This window comes from Mycetomoellerius zeteki, unplaced genomic scaffold (assembly GCF_001594055.1).
Source record: "Mycetomoellerius zeteki isolate Tzet28-1 unplaced genomic scaffold, Tzet1.0 scaffold496, whole genome shotgun sequence".
In the NCBI taxonomy this organism is placed as follows: domain Eukaryota; kingdom Metazoa; phylum Arthropoda; class Insecta; order Hymenoptera; family Formicidae; genus Mycetomoellerius; species Mycetomoellerius zeteki.
Genome location: NW_017257496.1, coordinates 26,532 through 48,515, shown reverse-complemented (window position 1 = coordinate 48,515; position 21,984 = coordinate 26,532). Strand labels below are relative to the sequence as shown.

Sequence of the window (21,984 nt, the reverse complement as noted above, 5' to 3'; positions counted from 1 at the left end):
TCGACCCAGCGAATTGAAAGGTTTGTGCGGACTTTTTCACTCGCGGCTGACCTAAGTTCCTCTCGGATGTAAATCGCTCGCCGGAAATCAATCGGCCAATCTCCGGCGAGCTTCGAATAAATCGCCAGAGCTTTTCAAACTTTACCTCGCTATAACAAAAAATAGGTCTAAATTCCTGTTAAAATATAGAACATGCGAAAGAATACATTAATTATTCTCGTGCACATTTTCTTATAAGACATATATTTTGGCACATTGAAAAAGATTTCCTAAATTTAAGTAATATTCTTTTCTTAAATAGTACTAAGAACATTTCTTATTATAAATAAATATTTAATAAACGTAAACATATATTGTTTGATGTAAGTAATACCTTCTTCTTTTGAATAAATATTTATTCACAATATAAAAACGTTTACTTAGTACTATTAAAGAAAATATTAGAGGAAAGTCACCGATACTTTCACAGGTCTTCTAAAGCGACATCTTCTTATTTTTCAGAAATAAATTATTGCACTTTATTAATACTAATAAAAACATGATCTATTTAATTAATTAAAAAAGTGTAAACCGAGGGGAGAGAGAGACAGAGATAACCACTCTTGAATTCTGGTGTACAATCTGTCAGAAGTTCGATGAAGTCCGGTGAAGTCCGGTAAAGTCCGGTGAAGTCCGATGTTTTGAAGTCCGAAGTCCAGGTACACCTATTTTTTGAGTGGTTACTCCTTCGGTGTAAACGCATAATTCGTATATTTGTGGCTTGTTTCTATACGAAATCAGCTAAAAACGAATTCTATGAATGCGAAAATAAAATTTTTACATCCATACATATTGAGAAAGAAAGATATAACTTCAGCGCTATAGTTTTTGAATTTGCTTCATAACATATGTATATAGAAACGGATACGGATTTTAGTTTGATTTATACATTTGAATTATCACTTGCTTCCTATTTCTTATCAATGCGTTATTGATAAAATGCTGCAGGAAAGAATTGGTGGAGTTCGCAATCCCGACTTGAATGTAAGCGGCAATAAATCATGACGTGATTGTAAAAGGGCGGATCGCTTCCGAATGAATGCACATGCGAAAGTTTGCGGATATACTTATATCTCTATGAAAGATTAGATAAATCTCTCACAGATATATGCATAGGAAATGTATTTGCAAGAAAATGTAATAAAAAGGCCGAGCGCGCCTTCGCGGCGATGAAAGATTAAATGGTTCGTAACGCGCCGCTTCGTTATCTTCACGATAAATGCAAGTATCGAAGTATCGGTTTACGGACAAACTCCCGTGTTTCGTACTGATTCGGTGAAGTATCGGCATATCTAGTTATTGAGCGAAAATATTTTTCTCTGAACGGAACGATATTTTCGGAATGGTGGAATTTAATGGAGTTTGAAAGCGGGGCCACTGTATGCGAATAAAAGTAATAAAGTAACAGACATCAAGATCAGCTACATATGAATAAGAACTTCTAAGGCACAGTGAACACACAAACAAAAGCATGTGCTGTTAAAGATTTTCCGACTTCATTTCTCAAGTAATCGTTTAAATCCAAACTGTATTTCTTCGTTTTTACTGCACGCAGCTGTTCGAACGCTACTACTTTCAACGGCCGTTTCGCGATACCATATAATATTGCCGATGTATTTCACAAAGAGATGTACGCAGATATTGATATCTTATCGATCTGATGGATATTTTCATGACGTTTCATATGTCAAACTAAATAAAAATATTTTCGATTATGTTTCTTGAAATGTCTCTAATATAAAAATTCAGTATATTCAATAAAAAAAATATTTAAAAAACTAAATTATTTGAAATTAATTATAAAAACATATATTCTGTGTATCTAAATTTGCTGTATTCAAAATTTTTTAAATTTTAAATAGATAGCATGTTGATATTTTCCATTTAATTGTATAATTCTGTCACACAGCCTTTAATAAATTTATATATTTACAGTTTCATATTATATATCCTTCTCTCTATAGAGGAAATATATGTGTAACGAACTTAATTTTGCATCCATAATTAACTTCATATTATATCAAGTGGACCGTAATAATCAGTACTTTCGAGGTTACAAATAGACACTAAAAGCGCTGACTTTGGCGAAACTTAATAATTATCCAATGTCTATATAAATTATTACTGAGATAATTGATATACGCAAATAAGACACACTGGCGGACCAACGGAGGAGAGGCATACGGGGCCCCCTTTTTAAAAATATTTTGTAATGAAATGTTACATATATTTTTAATATTTCTAAAAATGCTTCATTACAATTTTGATATTCCAAAAATATTTGTTAATTTAAGAAATTTCTATAGATTCTTTCTGTTTAGGGCTTACTGCTCTATTGTTAATACCGCGTTAAGCGGCGTCTACAATGAAATTTTAAGGCGTAAAATTTAAGCTTTAAACTCTAAGCCATAGCTCGCAAACACAATAGAGTAGTAAATCTTAAGCTTTAAGGAATTGATCAATCATGGTCAATTATTCTTCTCACATTCGACTGTGATTGATTAATTTCTTAAGGGTTAAGGCTTACTACTCTATTGTGTTTGCGAACTAAGAAATTAACCAATTACAATCGAATGTGAGGAGAATACCGTGATTAGTCAATTTCTTACGGATTAGTGCTTAAAACTTAAGTTTTATGTATAAAAATCTCATTGTAGACGCCGCTTTATGCAGCGTTATACAAAAGTCACTAATTACAAAACTACATAAAATATTACTGTGTGTCTGCCGATAAGTGTCGCTTCTGCTGAATGAAGTTTTCCAGCCTTTTGGCATTTGAAAGTTTGGTTAATAGATCGTATGAGTGAAAAGAAACTTTTGGGGCTTGCATTGTTATAAACATAAAGACATAGAAATTGTTGAAGGAATAGTGTTGAATAGGTTTATCAGAAATAGAAAGTGTAAATTAGGTATTTTATTGTAAAATGTCATGTCTATATATTATTTTTTACTGATATAATTTTAAATAAAATGTTTTATGAATTAAATATTTACATAGTACTTTTTCAATGTAATGTTAATGATAATTCAGTCTATCTTTTCGTATTTGACCTTAAAAAAATTTCACTTGCAGCGCTAATTTAATAATAAGTAATAAGGAGGGAAAGATACAAAAATGATATAAAATAATTAAATTTTATCTTTTTCTTTATTACTTGTTCGTTGCAATTGGCGGATAATGTTTCAGAAACCTGGTAATCCAAAAATCAACCTAAAAATATATAAATTCGACAGTGATTTCCTCCTTGACAAACGTCTGGATCTGCTCTTGATAAGACGGAATATATTAAGAAAATTTTGATAATTCCTCTGATAAAAAAAGTAATGATTTAAGGAGGATACCTATTCGAAGAGCGATTAAATACAATTTAAATACAAAGACCAAAATTATCTCGTTAAGAAATTTGAATATTAAATAATAGGTGTTCACATGCGATTATATCTACAAGAACAATCCACGTTTGAAAAAATGTCTTTGAATTCCGCAAAATTCCGATTGAAAATAATTTTATCTACGAATAGACTCAATGTACGAATAGACGTCCGGAAATAATGCAGCCACATATACATCAATGCACATGTAACCGCACATCCCCATTCTCGAATATTATCAGATTATCACGAACAATTCCAGTCACACGTCTCTTGCGGATTTTGTTTAGGAATTCTTGCGGAAGAAATGCCGGATAACTTCGTAAAACACTCGTAAACGTAACGAGCCGTGAGGAGAGATATTGGCTTATCGCGACTTCGTTTTATGCTTTATATTCCATTCAACTAAATTTTATAGCTGCAGATAACATTTATTCGGAGCGGCGCGGTTAGTGGAAGGAACAATTTGATTTTATCAGGATTCAAAACGCAAACGTGAGAGACAGTAGACAAGTCGAAGCACGCGATGTACATACGTCGAAACTCTTTGTAGACATATGAATTCTTTCGAGTAAGTGAGAACATCTTTCTTTCAAACATTAAGTGTTTATCATATTTTTTGTGGCGTAGATTAAGAAATAAAATTAGTATAATTAATTATTAATTTATAAATTATAAACTTAATATTTCTTATACTGTTATATAAATTTTTGTTATATATTCATTGAAAATTTATTTAGTTCAATAATTTATTACTATATTCTTTATTTAGTAAGTATTAATTAATTCGAAAAATATCTATTCAAGACATTCTGTACTTTTTCTCAGAAGACTGAATTAAACATTGCAAGATATCTTTTTATTTAGTAATCATTAATTAATTTGAAAGATCAATCTATTTTCAAAGCATTTTGTACTTTTTCTCACAATCAGAAAACTATGAATTAAACATTTCAATGTCTTATTTTATACAATTTTATTTATGCAATTATCTATTTCGATGTACAGATATTTCTCGAATTGCAGAAAAAAATCACTGTGTGCCTCGGAAAATCTGCACCATAAATAAAGTCATCAGATATATCAGGCCGACTGGTGACTTCGATTTTTTGTGCGAAGTTTACAGACTGCGTTGCTATTACTGAAATTGCTGGTTGGCGAACTCGCTCTCCGCGCTCAAGGATCACTTTAAAAAAGCTTCGGAATTATTAAAACGTTCGTGATGCAGTCCGTCGACAGCCTAAATTCATTAATGCGTATACGTCCGTCGACGGCGGCTACTGCCATGCGCGCGAAACATATTTCACGTCCGAGCAAGTACAGAACGGTAACTAACCCGTTACGTTAACTAACGAGGCGGGAAATTATCAAATGGTTCGTATGACGACAGCCGAGTCTGTGCGAATTGCCAGAGAACTCACGAACGGTGTTCTCGCGAATATATGAGCTGACGGACGTTCTTTATCTTTGTTATACACTCGCTCGAAATATCGCGAACGCGATCAAGTCGTACATACATAATGCTTAAACTTTTGTTTAACTGAAACTGTTCGCGCTGTTTGTATATAGCACTCACCATTATTCTCCGAGAATCCATTATGAAATCGTATAAATCAGGTTGACGTGAAACGTATGATGTTATTCACTCGTTAATACCGATCGCAACGGAAAATCGCAGTACATAATATTTATCACATAATGACTCCGACAATGATGTTGTTTTAATTTTCTCTGACCATATAAGAAATCGCGACAAAAGCAGATAAGTCGATAAATGGTACGACAGCGTGAAGAAGTATTTTTCTCTAACGAAAGTGTCTTGCACAATACTGCACGGTCGGCGACTCGACTATGAGGGAAGCATTTAATCGCGTCCGCAATGAGAAAAGCCGAGGAAAAGAACGGCGAAGAGAAGTACCGACGTTTACCTTCCACCTGCGATCTTCAAAGCCGTCGACTCGAGAAATATCGGTGCAATTACAGACAACTCTGGTACGTTCCCGTCGTCTGTCGTTTACGCGTTATCAAAAGTTGCAAAAGTTACCACGGGATATAGTTCAGATCGAATTTGCCACAGTCAGTTCCATGGGGACGGCTAGATAAGTTTAATCACCATTAATCGCTACCAACCATGGAAAACATTTTCAAACAGATTATCCGATTAAAAGCGAATTATTTTCTTTTCGTAACATCAATTTTTAGACTCATCACCGCACTACTAATTTCGTAATTTCGACTAAAAGAATATCTTCTAATCTCTCTCTCATATTAAATTTATTTTTATATATTATAGCAGTATGAATTATGATTAGCTTTTGAAATTTTTATTTTAACAAATAAAAGTCTCTTTCCTTTCTCTATCTTTCTCTTTCTCTCTCTTTCTTTCTTTTTTCTTCTCTTTTTGAAGATTTAACATCAAAGACAAAAGAAATTAAAGCAATTTGCGGAAACTGTGCTATTAATGTAAAAGAAATTGCATCTTGTAATCTTGAAAGTGTCGTACAGTAAAATGAAAAATGAAAATGAGAATGAGTAAGGATAAAGGCAAAGTCGACCTGAAATTTTTTCTATTAGGCGCTTTCGCATTTTCCGTACAAAGAAAAAGAAATTATCTAACGTAAACGGTTATCTTTGGTAATAATCGATGGATAACGAGCGAATTTTGTGGGGCGATCTCTTATACCTATAATCTTACTCACCATTGTGCGCGATCGAGATTTTGGCTTAAGAAGACGGTGGATTTCCGCATTGGCCACCGTTTTTCCGTTATTCCCTCTACAAAGTCGCTATCTTCGAGCTTCTAAAAGAAACGATCATTGAGTGAGGAAGAGATTCCGCCGCCAGCGAAAATACAACGTCGGTATTCGCGTGGAATTCGCTTGTTCGCCTTCGCAAAAGTTGAATCGAGGACCAGAAGCGGAGCGAGATGTAGTCAAAAGAGTCCTTCCGAGCTAACCAACTTCGCATAAATAAGCAAGCGATTTCTATTCTTGAACCGCGATGCTGTGTCACTAACATTAAATGCTCGGTACCTGAGCTTTGCAACGTTACTTACGAGTTTTTAAGAATTTCAAGAGAAATGTACGATTTGAATATACGTAATATCTGTGGAGAAAGCCTTTGCCACGAAACACGGAATGTTGGACTGTTGTTCTTGTACACGGAATGATTGCTATGGTGGCACAAATTTTCTCATTCCTCACTAGGGTTGCAGCCGAGAGTTAAGTAATTAGCGAAGGAGGAAGAGAATTTCGCTCTTGTATAACGAGAGAACACGAATGATTGATTGATGTTTTCAAATCTATTTGTGTTAATCGATAGTTCATATTGACACTGATAGCCTTCATCTTTCGTCAAGATTGCTGTAATGAATTAACCAGCTATAATAAAATATATTCATCGTTCGTATATATTATGTGTATATCTAAAATATTGTAGATAAAGCGTATATCACTGAATTATTTTAAAACAATCATATTGAATTAGAAAATCGGTAAAATCGTCTAATAAATGTTTAATACAAATAAATGCCTTATTCAGTCAAAGTAGGTCTTGTTGTTTAATATTTTTGTGTAAATTGTTACAATTTACAATTTCCAGGTACAATTTCCAAGCAAACTGCGCCGATTATTTGTCTGGATTGAAACACAATTCTAGACTGAATTGGAGTTGCATAATATTACAAATTAAATTAACAAGCAACTTAATATTATTAATGTTAATGATCTTTAAAACACGGTGAAGCATTTATTACGAAAAATATCACCTCAATTTGGTATTCGAATTTTTCTCATTCCGTGTTTTATCAATTCAACTACAGAGGCGGCGGTGGTGACATTTGCGGCAATATTCAGTATATGTATATAGTGGAAGAATGTCTTTTTTAAGCGACACATGAATAAACAATATTAGGTATACAATTATATTAATTTTATTAAAATTTAGAGCATTCCTATGTTATCAATTTTGCAATATTGATTCTTATTTTGCATTTCTCAAGTATAAACAACTATCATATCATTGAATTTTATAAAAAAATCTTTTAAAATTGATGTATGAATATATATATATATTTATACAAATATATTAAGTATATATTATATAATGTTTTTGTCTTCCAAAATATATTTTATATTTTGGTTTTTAAGATGAACTGTTTTTATTTCTGAGCGTTTTTAACAATTTTCAATTATTGTATTGAAAAATTTATATCATAGAATTTTCCGTAATGGAATAAATCATGCAAATCCAATAAAACGTAACATTCAAGAGTTTTGTAATTCAGATGCGCCTGGATATTTTTTTCAAGTTTTTTTCGGTACGAGGGAGGATTTTCGTACAGACGAGAAATATGAGCTTCATTTTTCCCTTGGCAATGTAATGACGGGGATCACTCGGACTTTCGTCAAGTACATATGTATGTACGCATGAAACTCGCAAACTATATTCCAGGGTCACAATGGCATATAGCGGACGTACCCACGGGATCGAGATGAAACGATACGAGTCCCGCGGGAACTGTCCCGAAATGGACTAGGTCCTATTGAATAACTCAGCGTTACCATTCGTCGATCCTCGTCCGCTCCGACATCCCCCCATGGTTCTCACCCTCCTGTTTCGAGAATATCGCGGAAAACGTGCCAGATCGATGGAAAACTTCCACCATAGCCATGGTACACCGACGACAAGGATGAAGTAGTATTAGCTCCCCACTCATTTTGCTGAAATTCTGTTTCTACATGTTATGTATGGTACGTGCAGTATTGTATATACGTGCAGTATATACGTGATATAATATTTGTTAAATCCCTTTAAAAAAGCTGCATTACAAAATATAAATACTTTACAAAACAACGTCGATAAATGATTTTATATACCTACGTAATTGATTAACTATCATAAATGAAATCTCATTATTTTATGGATTTAGATATTAATATTGCTTGTTTTTTTTTCTTTATCAGTTTTTTATCTTCGCTTATCAATGTCTCTGTGTACTCTTTAAATCTCTTAGAGTGAAAAGTTTTCACTCTTGAAAAATAGTGACAAATTTTCATTCTTTTGGAATGAAATTCGCTCCAAGAAAACGAAATCTCACACCTTTTTTGGAGTAAAACTTTATTCGTTGGAGTGACTCACTCCAAAAGAGTAAGATCTTATTCCAAAAAATGAAATTTCACTCCTATGAAGAGTGAAAATCTGTCATTCTTATTAAAGAGTGAAAATATTTTCACTCTTTTTTCAAAACAGGCTTAATTTTCAGTCTTTTGGAGTGAGATTTCACTCTAAAAAATTTAGAGAGTGCCTAGTTTTCTGATGTGGTTTTGTTAAGCTGTTGTTACCAGAATTATGTTGTTACCACAACGACATAAAAATTTTTATTATGCAATAATATCAATGACAGTGAATATAATACTGAAACGTCCGGTATGTCAAGGAAGAGGAGACAGTGTAGAAGAAGTAACTATTAAGTGTTTCTTCACGTCTAGAAATGCACGATTATTCGATCTTATTCGATGTGCAACGAATATCTCAAATGCAAATGCTCGAATAATTCATTCTACATTCACGAGAAATCTATTGTTCTATTAGTATTTGTCCCGTCCTCGAAACTCGACTTCTACTGGTCACTGGTGATATCTGAATTCCTCCCGACTAACTTCTGTAGAACTAGCGACTTGGCTTTATGATATATAACATATCCGCGGAGAACTAACTCAAAGAGATACGCGCGTCGTATATTTACCTATTGGATACATCATATCAAAATCAACTACGTTCGAAGATTAATTCGTTGATGAGAACTCTTTTAGCTATTGCAAAAGCAGTTATTATTTAACATCAGTTTGTATGACGCAAGTAATCAAGAAATATGTTCGAACAAATGGGAATTTTTGAATAAAAACTATAAAGGCATGTAAAATAAATTTAAAAAAAAGAGGAAATAGCTTTTTTGTTATTAAATTTTCTCGGACATAGTTTTAGCTCCAATAATGTTTAAGATAAAGAAATCGCGATTTATCTAAGAAACTTTATATTAGTCACGCAGTTTGTGTCACGCTTTTGCATTGCCCCCTCATTTTTCCGAATATAATTGAGGATTTATATCTAAATTTAAAATATCTATAAAACTTTGGGTTTGATAAACTTCGCGTTTAATGCCGCGTTATGGACGATCCGTGTTCTTTGATCTCATGCTGATATCAAATTGCTCTTTCGTGCAACAGAATGTTGAACGAGCGCAGTTTGCTCGCCGCTTACGAGATCGCTGAGTAAATATCACAAAAGCGTTCTATCTTTTATGATTACCTTGGCGATGGACACAAATTCATTATTTTTGTCTGCGTCATTCACAAGTTTATAACCGTGAATCAATAGAGCGCAAGAAGATCTACTTACACGATATAATCTTTTTATACGAGGTAATGATGCGGATGATAGATTCTAATTTCAAATTTTATATTGAAAGTTTTTTTTATTAAACAAGTGTTACACTCTTATAAAAATTTTATCAACGATCGAATTTTTTGCGCTCCTGAATGTTTCTGTGATACTGATAGAAAAATTTATGATGCGCGTTGCTTGAACAGCTTGGACTGATACCGTCGTTTGGCATTATAAATAAATAACTGTTGCGAGTTGCGCTTGTGCCAAGTTGTTTCACGTGAGATACTTGCAACACGGAATAATCAATGATATCGAGAAGGGAAGATCGTGATGTATGCTGTACGCTATGTAATATAAAACGTAACAGGAAAATTTTCTCCAAAACATAAATGTCACGTATAAAATAAATATTTAAATCAACGAACATTAATATTATTTTACTTGGCACTATTTAATTGATATTAATTTATTATTTATTTCGAGTTGACAAGTATAATCAACTAACCAATATTAGATATCAAAATATTAAAGTCCAAACTTGACGTGATGAAAATATTTTGAACACACAATATTTTACATTTATTATATAAATATATGTAGCTGGAATATCAAATATCAGAATGGATTATAATCACAATAATTAATTTTGATATAGAATAATATGTGCAGAGTGACGTGTTATTTTAAGTAAATTAATTAAGCGAGATTGTAAAGTATTTCAGTAACGACACACACACACACACACACGTATAACTATATATATATAGATACGTATTAACTAATGGTAACAGAACAAAGTGTCAATCAAATACCAACAAATTACATTAATGTAATTATTACTCGATTTATCAAGTGCAATACCGCATTAGAATATTTTTTATTTTCTTTTATATGTATTGGACTATTATTATCAATCGACAACTTCTATAAATCGGGACGAGTAGTGACGTTAAAAGTGCACAAAGTAAAATCGAAATAATTGTATTATATTATATAATAATGCTCGAAATTCGTTTACGCTCACTTTCACGCGTTGAGTTTTCATTATAAAAAACAATTCCTGATGTAATTCATTCTGACCTGTTGTTATTAAATTTAAAACGTCCATTGGTGACTGACTGGATCACAGAATTCACTTTCAACATGTGAATAAGTAGTTTTAAATAATTTTATTTGTGGTCAATATTACAAACGTTCGAAATAAAAAATTCGTTTCGCGCTTTTAATATTATTATAATTGATCCTATAAATTGTATTTTCCTCGACTAAGTAAGTAAATATTTTTTAAATGTCCTTTAATACGTACTTTTATAAAAAATTTAAAATAAATGTTAAAAATTTAGCTACTAGAATTAAGTTAATTTGAAATTTTGTATTGTGATACATAAAATATTATATAAGTGAATATATAAAATCTATCTATCTTTTAAAGTAAATGGCAGAAGTTAATATTTTTTTCTTTCAACAGTATCTCTGAAAATTGTAGGCGAATTCTCTAACATTTCCCAGCGGACAGCAGATTGTACGCGAAAATATCGATCGGCGAGTGTATATATTTGGCGAGGACATTTGTCCTCTTGTCGGCGTACGCCGGGGAGAAACGAATGGGATCTTTATTTCTACTTTCGTCGAGCGCTAATGTCTTACAAGTTCGCCTTGCTTGTTGTACGCAAGCATTTCCGCTAATCTTCAATCTACTTTTCATTGGACACGGACCATTATTATTCGTTAATTAAAATTGTCTTATCACAATACGAATAATGTTATGAAACGATATTGTGTCACAATTGTTTCAATAATTTCTTCTTCACAATATTCATCTGCAAGTGACTACAATCGTCCCTCTTATTTATTAATTACTTGAAACAATTGAAATTTTGAAATTTTATGTTATTGGCAATCAGTCATTGTTTTTTTAGGTATATATTTTTAAATTATTATAATATATTAAAATCTTGTTATATATATAATGCTTAAATCATAAATATATATAAGTATAAAATTTAGCATTCTCTATTATTTGTCATAAAATTTTTTTTAAAGAAGCAATTAATAAGAGAGATTATTTTATTTCTGCAAAAAAATGTGCTTTTAAACAATTTTTTATACTACAGTTTTATTTTATAGTTTTTATTTTAATCTCATCATATATCACGAATATATGAATTGAAAGCACGTAGACAATTTTTGAAGAGATGTAAAGTGTGGTTTAGTTTGATAGCCATTTTCATTTAAAAAAACTTTTTTCCACAAGCAAATTAAATCTACTTTCAATGATAAAAATGAAAATTCATTTTTTTAAAGAAAAAGATAATGTAACGGAATGGTTTTAGCATTGTCACAATATTTAATCAAAACTTGATTAAGATGTTAATTAAGATTTATTAATATAGATTACCTACTTTGTAAATAAAATAGTGAAATACTGTATGTGTATGATGTGTGTTTTTTGTGTAAATCTATTACATAAACTATTACATTATCAATTTTCATTAATATAATTATTAATTTGCCGGTAATAGTTTGTTATAAAATAGATTTTATAACAGATACGATCTCATAATTTAATTGATTAATTATATTCATAATATTGTGTATAAATAGTACTGTATATGTATTCATAAATAAAGGAATTTATATTATATATTTCATATTATATATTAAATATTATATTATACATTAAATTTATATTATATATTATATATTTATATTTATAACCATTAAATGTCAATACGTGGTCAAAATTTAAAAACAAGAGAAATAAAGGCATATACCACGAGCGTTTGATGTTGTAACAGCGAAACTTCTTTCAAAATCAATACATAAAATTACATTAAATTAATAAATAAAATAGACGTTTCGGCCTTCTATTGGGCCATCATCAGTGTATAAATATAAATTATAAATTACGCAGTAATGTATAGTATACAAATAAAAATTGAGTTCTTTCTTCGTTACATGTCTATGTCAATACGAAATTATAGATATATTGAAAATACACACCGAAAGAAAGTAAAATAAAAAATCTAGCGAGCGTTGATATAATTTTAAATAAAACGTTTTATAAGTTATAGATTTAAATTTAAATAATACTTTTCGTTTAATAATTTAAATAATAATTTAATATTCTGTTTTTTTCATATTTTGCCTTAAAAAAATTTTGTTTGCCAACCGTCCCTCCTTGACAAATTTCTAGATCCACCAATGAATATTTTAAGCGTTTACAATAACTTCATCGTATCAAGCCGCAAACTTTAATATCATCTCTGATATTACAAACTAATCAGTCTTGTCATAACTTGAAGTAAACTAGTAAACTGATTTATATTAAATAGCGTTCATAATAATATCCGTATATTCATCGATTTGAATATTTACTGCACACTTGATATCCATGTTTTTTTTTTATATTATAATGAATATTCTTGACAATATCTTAATCCAGGTTGGTTTAATGGAGATTCGTTCGCGTTCAAATTTCCGTTTTCATGCTATAAATAATTCTGCAATTTATCGCGTGGTCCTTTGCACAAAACTGTCTGTGTTTGCATGTATCAAGAGTGAAATACGATGCTGTTAACCATAACCGACAAGTTTTATGGACCAGACTGTATGAAAGGAAGGAAAGTAGATATACCAAACGGCATTTATTACCGGCAGCGACATTTAAGAAATCTTATCAATGATTAATGTTCAATCGACGGTTGTAGTTGTTCCTTTCTGGATGGATGTTATAACGAATAATGTGTATGTATTTAATGCGTCAAGTAAAAATATTTGTGTAGAAAGAAGTTTCTTTTTACCATAAGTTATGATCCACAAAGTTGAACAGAAACCACTAAATAAGTTAAATTGTTGCAGAACTATTATTAGAGCTGATTATTTCTTATTGCTGTTGAAATAGCTCTTCATTTTTAGATCAATTTAAATCGACAAATATTTTTTTAATTTTATGTTCTTACATGTATATTTTGCTCAATGTAATTATAAAAAATATTTTTAGGAAACGTATTATTTGAGATATAATATTTGAGATATATGGAATAGGGCTACATGATTAGTGTTTGCTATTTAAGAAACACCCCGTGTATATATATATATATATATATAATATGCCAGCGGATATTTCTTTAAAATAGATGAAGGAAAAGATTTGGTTTTCTGCCAAACGTCTCTGTATTCTTATAGAAAGAGAAACGATTATTTTCTTCTTATTTTACGTCGAGGCGCGAGAGAAGAAACGAAAAGGAATTATCGGCGGGGGATCTTTTCACGAATAGAAGAAAAAAAAGTGAGTTACATCACACCGTTATGTGACGGCTGCAATTACTCGGAAGCATTCTATCTGCCTGTGCGTATCCATTTACATGTGACGACTTTATGTCTCTCTCTCTCTCTCTCTCTCTCTTGCTTTTTCTCTCTCTCAAAAATTAATCAGAATAAACATTCAAAATTATATTTATCGAAACACGTTTAATAATTTATATTGGCTTGATTTAAGGAGGTTCTTTGAATCGTATTTATAATCATTTGATACAAATTTTATATTAAAAACATCATCTATAGATATAATATTTTTTAAAACAAAGTTTTACATTTTGAGACAGATGATTTACAATCCCAAAATACTTACAGTCCCAAAATGTCTAGTATTTTCTTAAATGCACGCCAAACATTGTGTTTCTTTATACCATATTTCAAATTAATTATTAATATAACCGACGTAAATGTATTATGGCTTTCCAATGGAATACTGATCATTCATATATTCCGCTATGCTCTTAATCCGAAAATAATAGATAAATTACATTTAACTCATAGAAAAATTCAAAGCACGAAGCGAGATACAATATACATTTGAATCTAAACACGCATGCTTATACCGGTCGAAGCTAGATCTTTAATGCTTTAGTGAGCATTATTTCAGTTACATCCTGTATAATTTACATTGAACTATTTAAGCATTAAAAATCTAGCTTCGACCGGTATTGGCACTTTAATTTCTAGTATTGATTGTGCTCTCACATGTTACGGTCTAAAATAAGATTCTTATTGTATATATATATATATATATATAATTTAAATTATTTGTAAATATTAATGAGTAAATAATTTATAATTTTTATTATCTATTGCTTCAATTTTTACTTTTTTCTTTGTTTTCTAATGTACACTTTTGGGACAAAGTATTTGTCATAATTAGATTTTTATTTAAATAAATAATCGTGCAAAATATTTGTTTCAATAAAAAGCCGTTGCTTTATAATAAATCGTTTTTTACTACAAATTAAACTTGTAGCACAAAAACTTCTTTATATTATTGCATTAACAAAAAAAGAAAAAGTTATTGAAGAAATGGAAAAAGAATAAACAATTTAAAAAGTGTTGAATATTTTAGACTTTTTTCGCTGTAACCGCGTGTTTTTTTTTTGTTTTGTTAAAAACTCGTGACGCAAACAGTTCGTTGGAAAAAGATGTTGCGGATGCTTTTTGTGGATATTCGCGCCTCCACGATAACGTGGATTTTGACGCCGTCATATAAATCCGGTCGTTTTATACTCTCATCTCCTACCGGTGAAGATAGTACTACTCGTCTAGACGCAACAGCAGTTTGCTCTTTGCGTACTTTGCTTTACGGAGGAAAGGTAGCGTAGTGAAAAATTTTATTATTCGCGAGAGTAGCGGTCGCGATGTTGGCGTAGATGGTCGTTTGAGTACACGCAAAATTATGATTCATGAATTATAGCGAGTACGAGTCAGTCGATGGAGGATAACACAATCGTGAGAAAAACATTAATACTGTTTTTACGACTGTCGTGCTCAATGAGTTTTAATTATCGGTCATAGTGGTAAATTAACAATTTATGCGAGTTTCCCGGTAATTTTCACGCGAAAGAAATTGCCTAAAACATGAAATAGCATAAGTCAGCATAACGCGCTGTTTCTTTACTACCAATTTTTCTAGAAATGGAAATAATACAATTTGCAATATACTCACTGTACGCATTAGTGTTTAATAATAAATTGATTATGTGATTTAGAATCGTTTTTTTATTTATCATAATTTAAGCCATTCCATCTTATCATAATCTTAAGGTAATCTATAAATAAATAGTATTAATTAAAAGCAAGATTTAAATTTCTATGACTGACCATAGCATAAATATGATAAGTTTCGTTGAAAGGAAAGAAATGTCAAAAATACATTTCTTAACTGAATTTTGCTTTCGAAAATACAGATGTCGAATCGAAGTTTTTTTCGAACATACATGTGTATCGTATTTCACCTGTGCAATTGAACCTTTAACTAAGTGTAGCATTATGAAGCGACACGGCGTGCAATTTATGCTCGATGCGCGAATCCTTTATCCGTAATATTCATTTGTATACTTCGTATTAAAACCACGTACGTTTGACATGCTACAATAACAAACCTACAATAACGAAACCCGATATGTTGTACTATTGAATATTGATGTGGGCAGCTTTTCGCAGGCAGTAAATACAAATATTCTTTTTTCAGAAAATACATCATCACTGTGTTTTCAATTGATTTTTATGAAGCGATTACCAATGCACTCGATTCAATATTTGACTCTACACTTTCATGAAACATAATATAAAGTTTCATATTTCGATTACGTCACACCATGGTATTTGCGTGATCAAATAAACACTGCGCGAAAATAATAAGAAATTATTAAATAAATCTTTCTGATACGGTTTTACTTTGTCTAGGTCCTAATTCCATGTCGACATTACAATATTTCTTCCGCAAACACGCACATATATGCATATGCTTACTTTGGAAATGAATCTCCATTTGACAATTCAGCAACAAGCCGAAACTGGGGAATATTAATTGGCAACAATTAGCAAGTTGTTTTGTCTGTGTAACGTGGTAAGCCCCACTGTCGATTGTGTCAGATGAATTCACTGATTAAGATAAGCAACCAATTGATTACGACGAGAATCCGCTCGTTAGCAGCGATTTTTGACGGCACTGCAGATTAATTACTTACGCAACACAGCCCGCAATGATAATTTTGTGTTCCGCAATGCACGTAGTGTAAATTCATCATTTTAGTAGGGTTGGGTAGTAACTAGTTAAAACGTTAAAAGTTAAAAAAGAAAGTTAAAAAATTAATAACTTTTAACTTAACCTTTTAGTTAATTATAAATGCATTAATTTTTAACTTAATTTAGTTACTTTTAAACTTTAATTCATTAATATTTCTTAATTAAAATTTTTTTATCTCTTTTAATGTCAATATTTTTTTCTATAAGATGTTAAACATCAGAGAATTAATTTAGAAAAAGCTCAATGATTTTGTAATTAGAGATCCTATAATAAGAGTCACGCTATACGGTAGCCAGTTTTGATTGGCTCATTAGGTTTTGTCAATTTCCGCTTACATTTGAATCACACTAATTTTAGGTGCTATAAATATTATACAATATTTCAGCAACATAAATGTGAATTGATCCTTAGATGAAGAATTATTGTAAAACAGTGCTTCACATCCCATTTTCTAAATTTTTACGTATATTTTTTGTAACAAATATTTATTCGATATAGTCGTAAATATATGTGAGTAATGTGAGCGTTTTAGAAGAGGTTAGGTTGAAGAAAAATAGATAATGCAAATTATATATATCTCTCGCAGGATTATAACAAATACGCCTTATGGCGTGACTTTTATTATAAATAATTTATATGTAAATAAAAAAATTAAACTTACCTAATAATCTATATTGTAATTGTTATTTAAAATAATTTCATTTTAAGAAAAATTAGGATATTCAAATCTCAAAATAATTTTTTTCAAAATTAACTTTTTCTTTAACTCAAGTTAATTCAATCTCAACTTAACTTTTATTAAATTAATTCTTTGTTCCTTCGAACTTTTAATTCGATTTTATTAATTTTATGGAGTATTAACTTTAATTTGATTTAGAAAAAAAACATTAACTTATCCAATCCTGCATTTTAGTATGGTTATAATTAAATTCCAGAAGAAATTAAATAATTTAATCTGTTTGATAATTGTTTATTTTTATACATATATCTCCGTGCTTATTACTGCGATTACATTTATTAGATCCCATCACCTATAATTTCTACATTTCGGCATTGATTATTGGTCGTTGGTGGTCGATGACAGTCCAGTGTTAAACTGTAAATTAAAATAAAAACAAATATATCAATATAAAAATCGGAGATGTTATATCACATACATATCAGGACTGAAAAAAGTACATTTTTTTTAAATATAAAAATGAAAATAAATGTAAAAAAGTATAAGTTTTTGTGATTTTTTTACAATATAAAGTAAAGTGTTATAAAGTGTATGTTTTGTAACAAAGATTTTAATAATTGTTGGAGAGATGAATAAAACAAAAATTACTTTATAAGCTTTTGCGATTTTTTTTTAAAGCGAAGTGTTATGAAATATATATATTTTTACGAGGATTTTAATAATTTGAAGGATAAATAATGAAAATCATATTAATGTTTTCATTACTATTTTCGTTATTTTATTCAGTTTACAACGTTAATAAGAACATTGTGATTCAGTAATTACTGGTAACAATTACAGTTAATTGCAGTAGCGATGAGATTTATGATCTATAATTTACATTAACAACTGTATCACATTACTGAGGTAAACTGCTCTTACAAAAATATGTTTTACCGTTAGTTTCGTTTAAATACTGAAATTATGTTATTGTCGGTTTTTAATTGCAATAAATCTAGTCGGTCTCTCACCATTTCGAATTAATGTACGACGGATATGGACATTACATACATAATACGACGTGATAATTTCGATTATGTTGCATTGCTTATTAATGTAGAAATTTAACTACATACAAACCGATAAATAACAAATGGAATATCGCTTTCTGTAAATATCTAGGAATGTTGTATGGTATGTTCTTCTTTAATTTATTTTTTAATATTTATGCCTTCAATTTATCTCACAAAGTCTTTTTCACATTAATCTAAATCACACGTTACATATTAAACTAATTTAAATCTATTAGGTAAGATAGTGGTAATATCTTCGCGATTGGTTGCGAATGTCTATAAAGTTAGGTATTCGTGATTGTGTTAGTCTGACCACAAACTAACGCTCGTCACTCTCATTCTTAATCGCACAATAGATATCCGGATGACCGCACAGATATAAGACTCATTGGATCGCATAAAATCACTTCTTGGCATCAGAAGACATTAATTCACCGACGATCGATAAACGGTCCATCGTCACGGACTATTGCTACAATACTGACGTCGCAATGAAGCGATTGCTTCATCTCAAAGGAAACTATCGGCATCGTTAACGCTTTACAGACATCTCGCAAACCGCATCTACAAAGGGACATTCCTATACTTGCAAAAGTGCAGTATCGCTTCTAAACTTGATGGAAGGTACTGAATTTGTATACAGCAAATAAAATAGAATATTTATTGGAATAAAAGTATTTACAATTTTTTCTCGAAAATTTTCACTAAATATTTTTATCATTCCTGTATTTCTAGTTCGTTTGTAAAGCATTAAGTTAATTATATTTATTATGCATGTAACAATACTAAATTTATATACTATAAAATATGATATAAGTATATATATATATACTGCCATATATGTATTTATTATACAATATATTCTATTATAATATATAATATAAAGTATAAAATATTTAATATATAATGTATAATGTATAATATATAATACATATAATATTACATGCAATATTTCATAAAAATAATCTTATCATACCTGCACATGTATCGAAATTCTTACATCACTTCTTGCGTTTTATTAAATTACTAGATGCTTTTTTAAACAACCTCAGGATATTTTCTGAACATTTCTATATTTTCAGAGAATATTCTCAAAATGTATACATTTGTATTCACTATTAAATTACTTTTAAATATTTATTTAGTTTTTAGTTAAAAAAACTAACAAAAATCGTTTAATAAAAAATATTCTCACGATATGATTATTCAAAATATTACTAGAATATTCTCGAACTATTTTCTCTCTTTGCAATGAAATTATTTTAGAAATATTTTCTATCAAAATAAAAATATATATTTTTTATAAAAATATTTCCAAAAATATCTCCAAAATATTATATTCAATATTTTAATATAATATAAGGTATCGTCTCCTAACATTTTTGAAAGCTGTGGAATACAATTTTCAAAATGCTCCGAAAAACATCGTTTTCTTTCAAGAATATTCTCCATCGTCATTGATAGACTCATTCGCTTTCATAGACATAAGCGTTGTCCAATTCTGGATCCGCATGAATTTCACCGTTACCAGAATAAGATACTTTGCTGTATTTATGGACGGATTTTCGTTTACGGATGTACCAGGTGAACACAAAGTAAATAATAATAGCAATCATTAGGCATAAATTGATCAAAAATGCCACAGTTAATCTGTGGAACCATACTGTGGACTCCATTTTCCAAGAAATGCTACTCAGCACGCACAGTGACCTTCCGTTGTTCCGCGTAAATATCGAATCCGCGTGACAGGTGATGCAGTCAGCGTCACTAGGTCCTTTGCAAGATAGGCACGAGTAATGGCATGCAGTGCAGAAAGCACCGGAATCATCGTCACCTTGGACTTCGTAAGTTCCAGGTGGACACTGTTGCAAGCAGTTGCCATTGTTGTGATTCCAACCCGGTTTGCACACTGAAAAATTAGATACACTTTTGTTCTTCATTTTCGTTTAATTGAAGTTGTAATGTGAACTTGTAATATGTTGTTGATGTCGCTGTTGCTATTACTGCAGTGTGACGTATTGTTACAGCTGATTGACATGTCGATGTAACGAATGGCATTGCAAAAAAAGTAATTCAAGTTGATTAAATTTAGATAACTTTGAATCTTGTAAAAAATAGGTTAATAGAAATAATGATAATTAGGTATAATAATAAAATAGTAAATATTATTTAAATAAATTTGCCTGTAATGCCATTCAATCGTTTGGACAATTAATCACAAAATATATAGTTAGGTGTATTTGTAATATTCAACGTGAATGTATTATTTAAAAAATAAATGTTTATGTAATAAAATATGTTAAAGTAAACACAACTGTCATAATTATTTTATTAATATATAATTTAGGCTTTTTGGCGAACATTAAAATTCTCGACATTAAAATCTGTAAAACTAATATTTATATTTTATTGCAAATCTTTGTAACTAGTTTTGAATACTGAACTTATAAATAATAGATATTAAACTATAAATTCAATATCTATTATTTTAATATAAATTCTAAATATGAAATGTTATTGAAGAAAACCATGTCTTATAAAAATTGATTGGATAGCTATGTGTAAATTTTACATAGAATTATTTTACGAATAATACTTTCTATGTATGTATTATACATGTTTAACATTTAATATGAATTTATCAATTACAATCTTCAGGTTTTTTTGAATAATTGATTAATTAAGTATATTAGATAAGTTCATTGATAAACACGAAATATTCGAAATAATCAATTCAGACCATCAATTCACCCAGGCCTAAAATTATAGGTATGCCCGCAATTCTTAAAAATATATATTAAAAAGTATATAACTAAAAAATAATATTAGTATATTTATATTAATTGTAAGAGAAATTACAAAAAATAATCTTCGAAATATATATATATATATATACAGGGTGTTTCATTTTAAGCTATGCAACTATCGTTCGAAAAATTTTACAATAAAATCATCGATTCGCGAGATAATCGACCATATCACTTAAAATGAAACACCCTGTATATATACAAATCATGCACAAAATGATAAAGCCCGTAATATTACTCTAAAAATCTTGCGAAGCATGCAAAAGCATATGTATGCCATGCTGTATTCCATTTATAAATTTTACAAAAACAAATAACATTTATCGAAACGCAGAACTTAAAAGATAATAACAAATAAAATGTATATATAAATGCTATTTTATTGCACTTGCATTGTGTATTACATTCATACTTCACATATGTATTATATTTAAACTTCATGACTCGTATAGCGACATGACAAGTCTGTGGAGTTTATCAGTTACAAGATTTGTTATATAAAAATAAAGTACATTAGTTTAATCTTCATTCATGCATTATGTACAGCTTCATAACGAAAGAAATTAC

At 30.0% G+C, this 21,984-nt stretch overlaps 1 protein-coding gene and 1 long non-coding RNA gene across 2 annotated transcripts in view; one reads left to right on the top strand and one right to left on the bottom strand.

The window, feature by feature from the left end:
• The first annotated feature begins 618 nt into the window (after window positions 1-618).
• Window positions 619-5,216, top strand: LOC108727468 (uncharacterized). The gene is made up of 3 exons (XR_001936848.1): window positions 619-730; window positions 3,562-3,568; window positions 5,205-5,216. It is a non-coding gene; the product is annotated as an uncharacterized lncRNA (long non-coding RNA).
• Window positions 5,217-17,869: 12,653 nt separating this feature from the next.
• The window catches only part of LOC108727467 (furin-like protease 1, isoforms 1/1-X/2), a 30,364-nt gene continuing 26,249 nt past the window's right edge, over window positions 17,870-21,984 (bottom strand). Inside the window, exons 6-7 of the mRNA XM_018455611.1 lie at window positions 20,275-20,519; window positions 17,870-17,975 (exon numbers count right to left, since the gene is read on the bottom strand). Coding sequence (XP_018311113.1) covers window positions 17,937-17,975; window positions 20,275-20,519 — 284 coding nt within the window. The 3' untranslated portion in view covers window positions 17,870-17,936. The remainder of the gene's footprint in view (window positions 17,976-20,274; window positions 20,520-21,984) is intronic.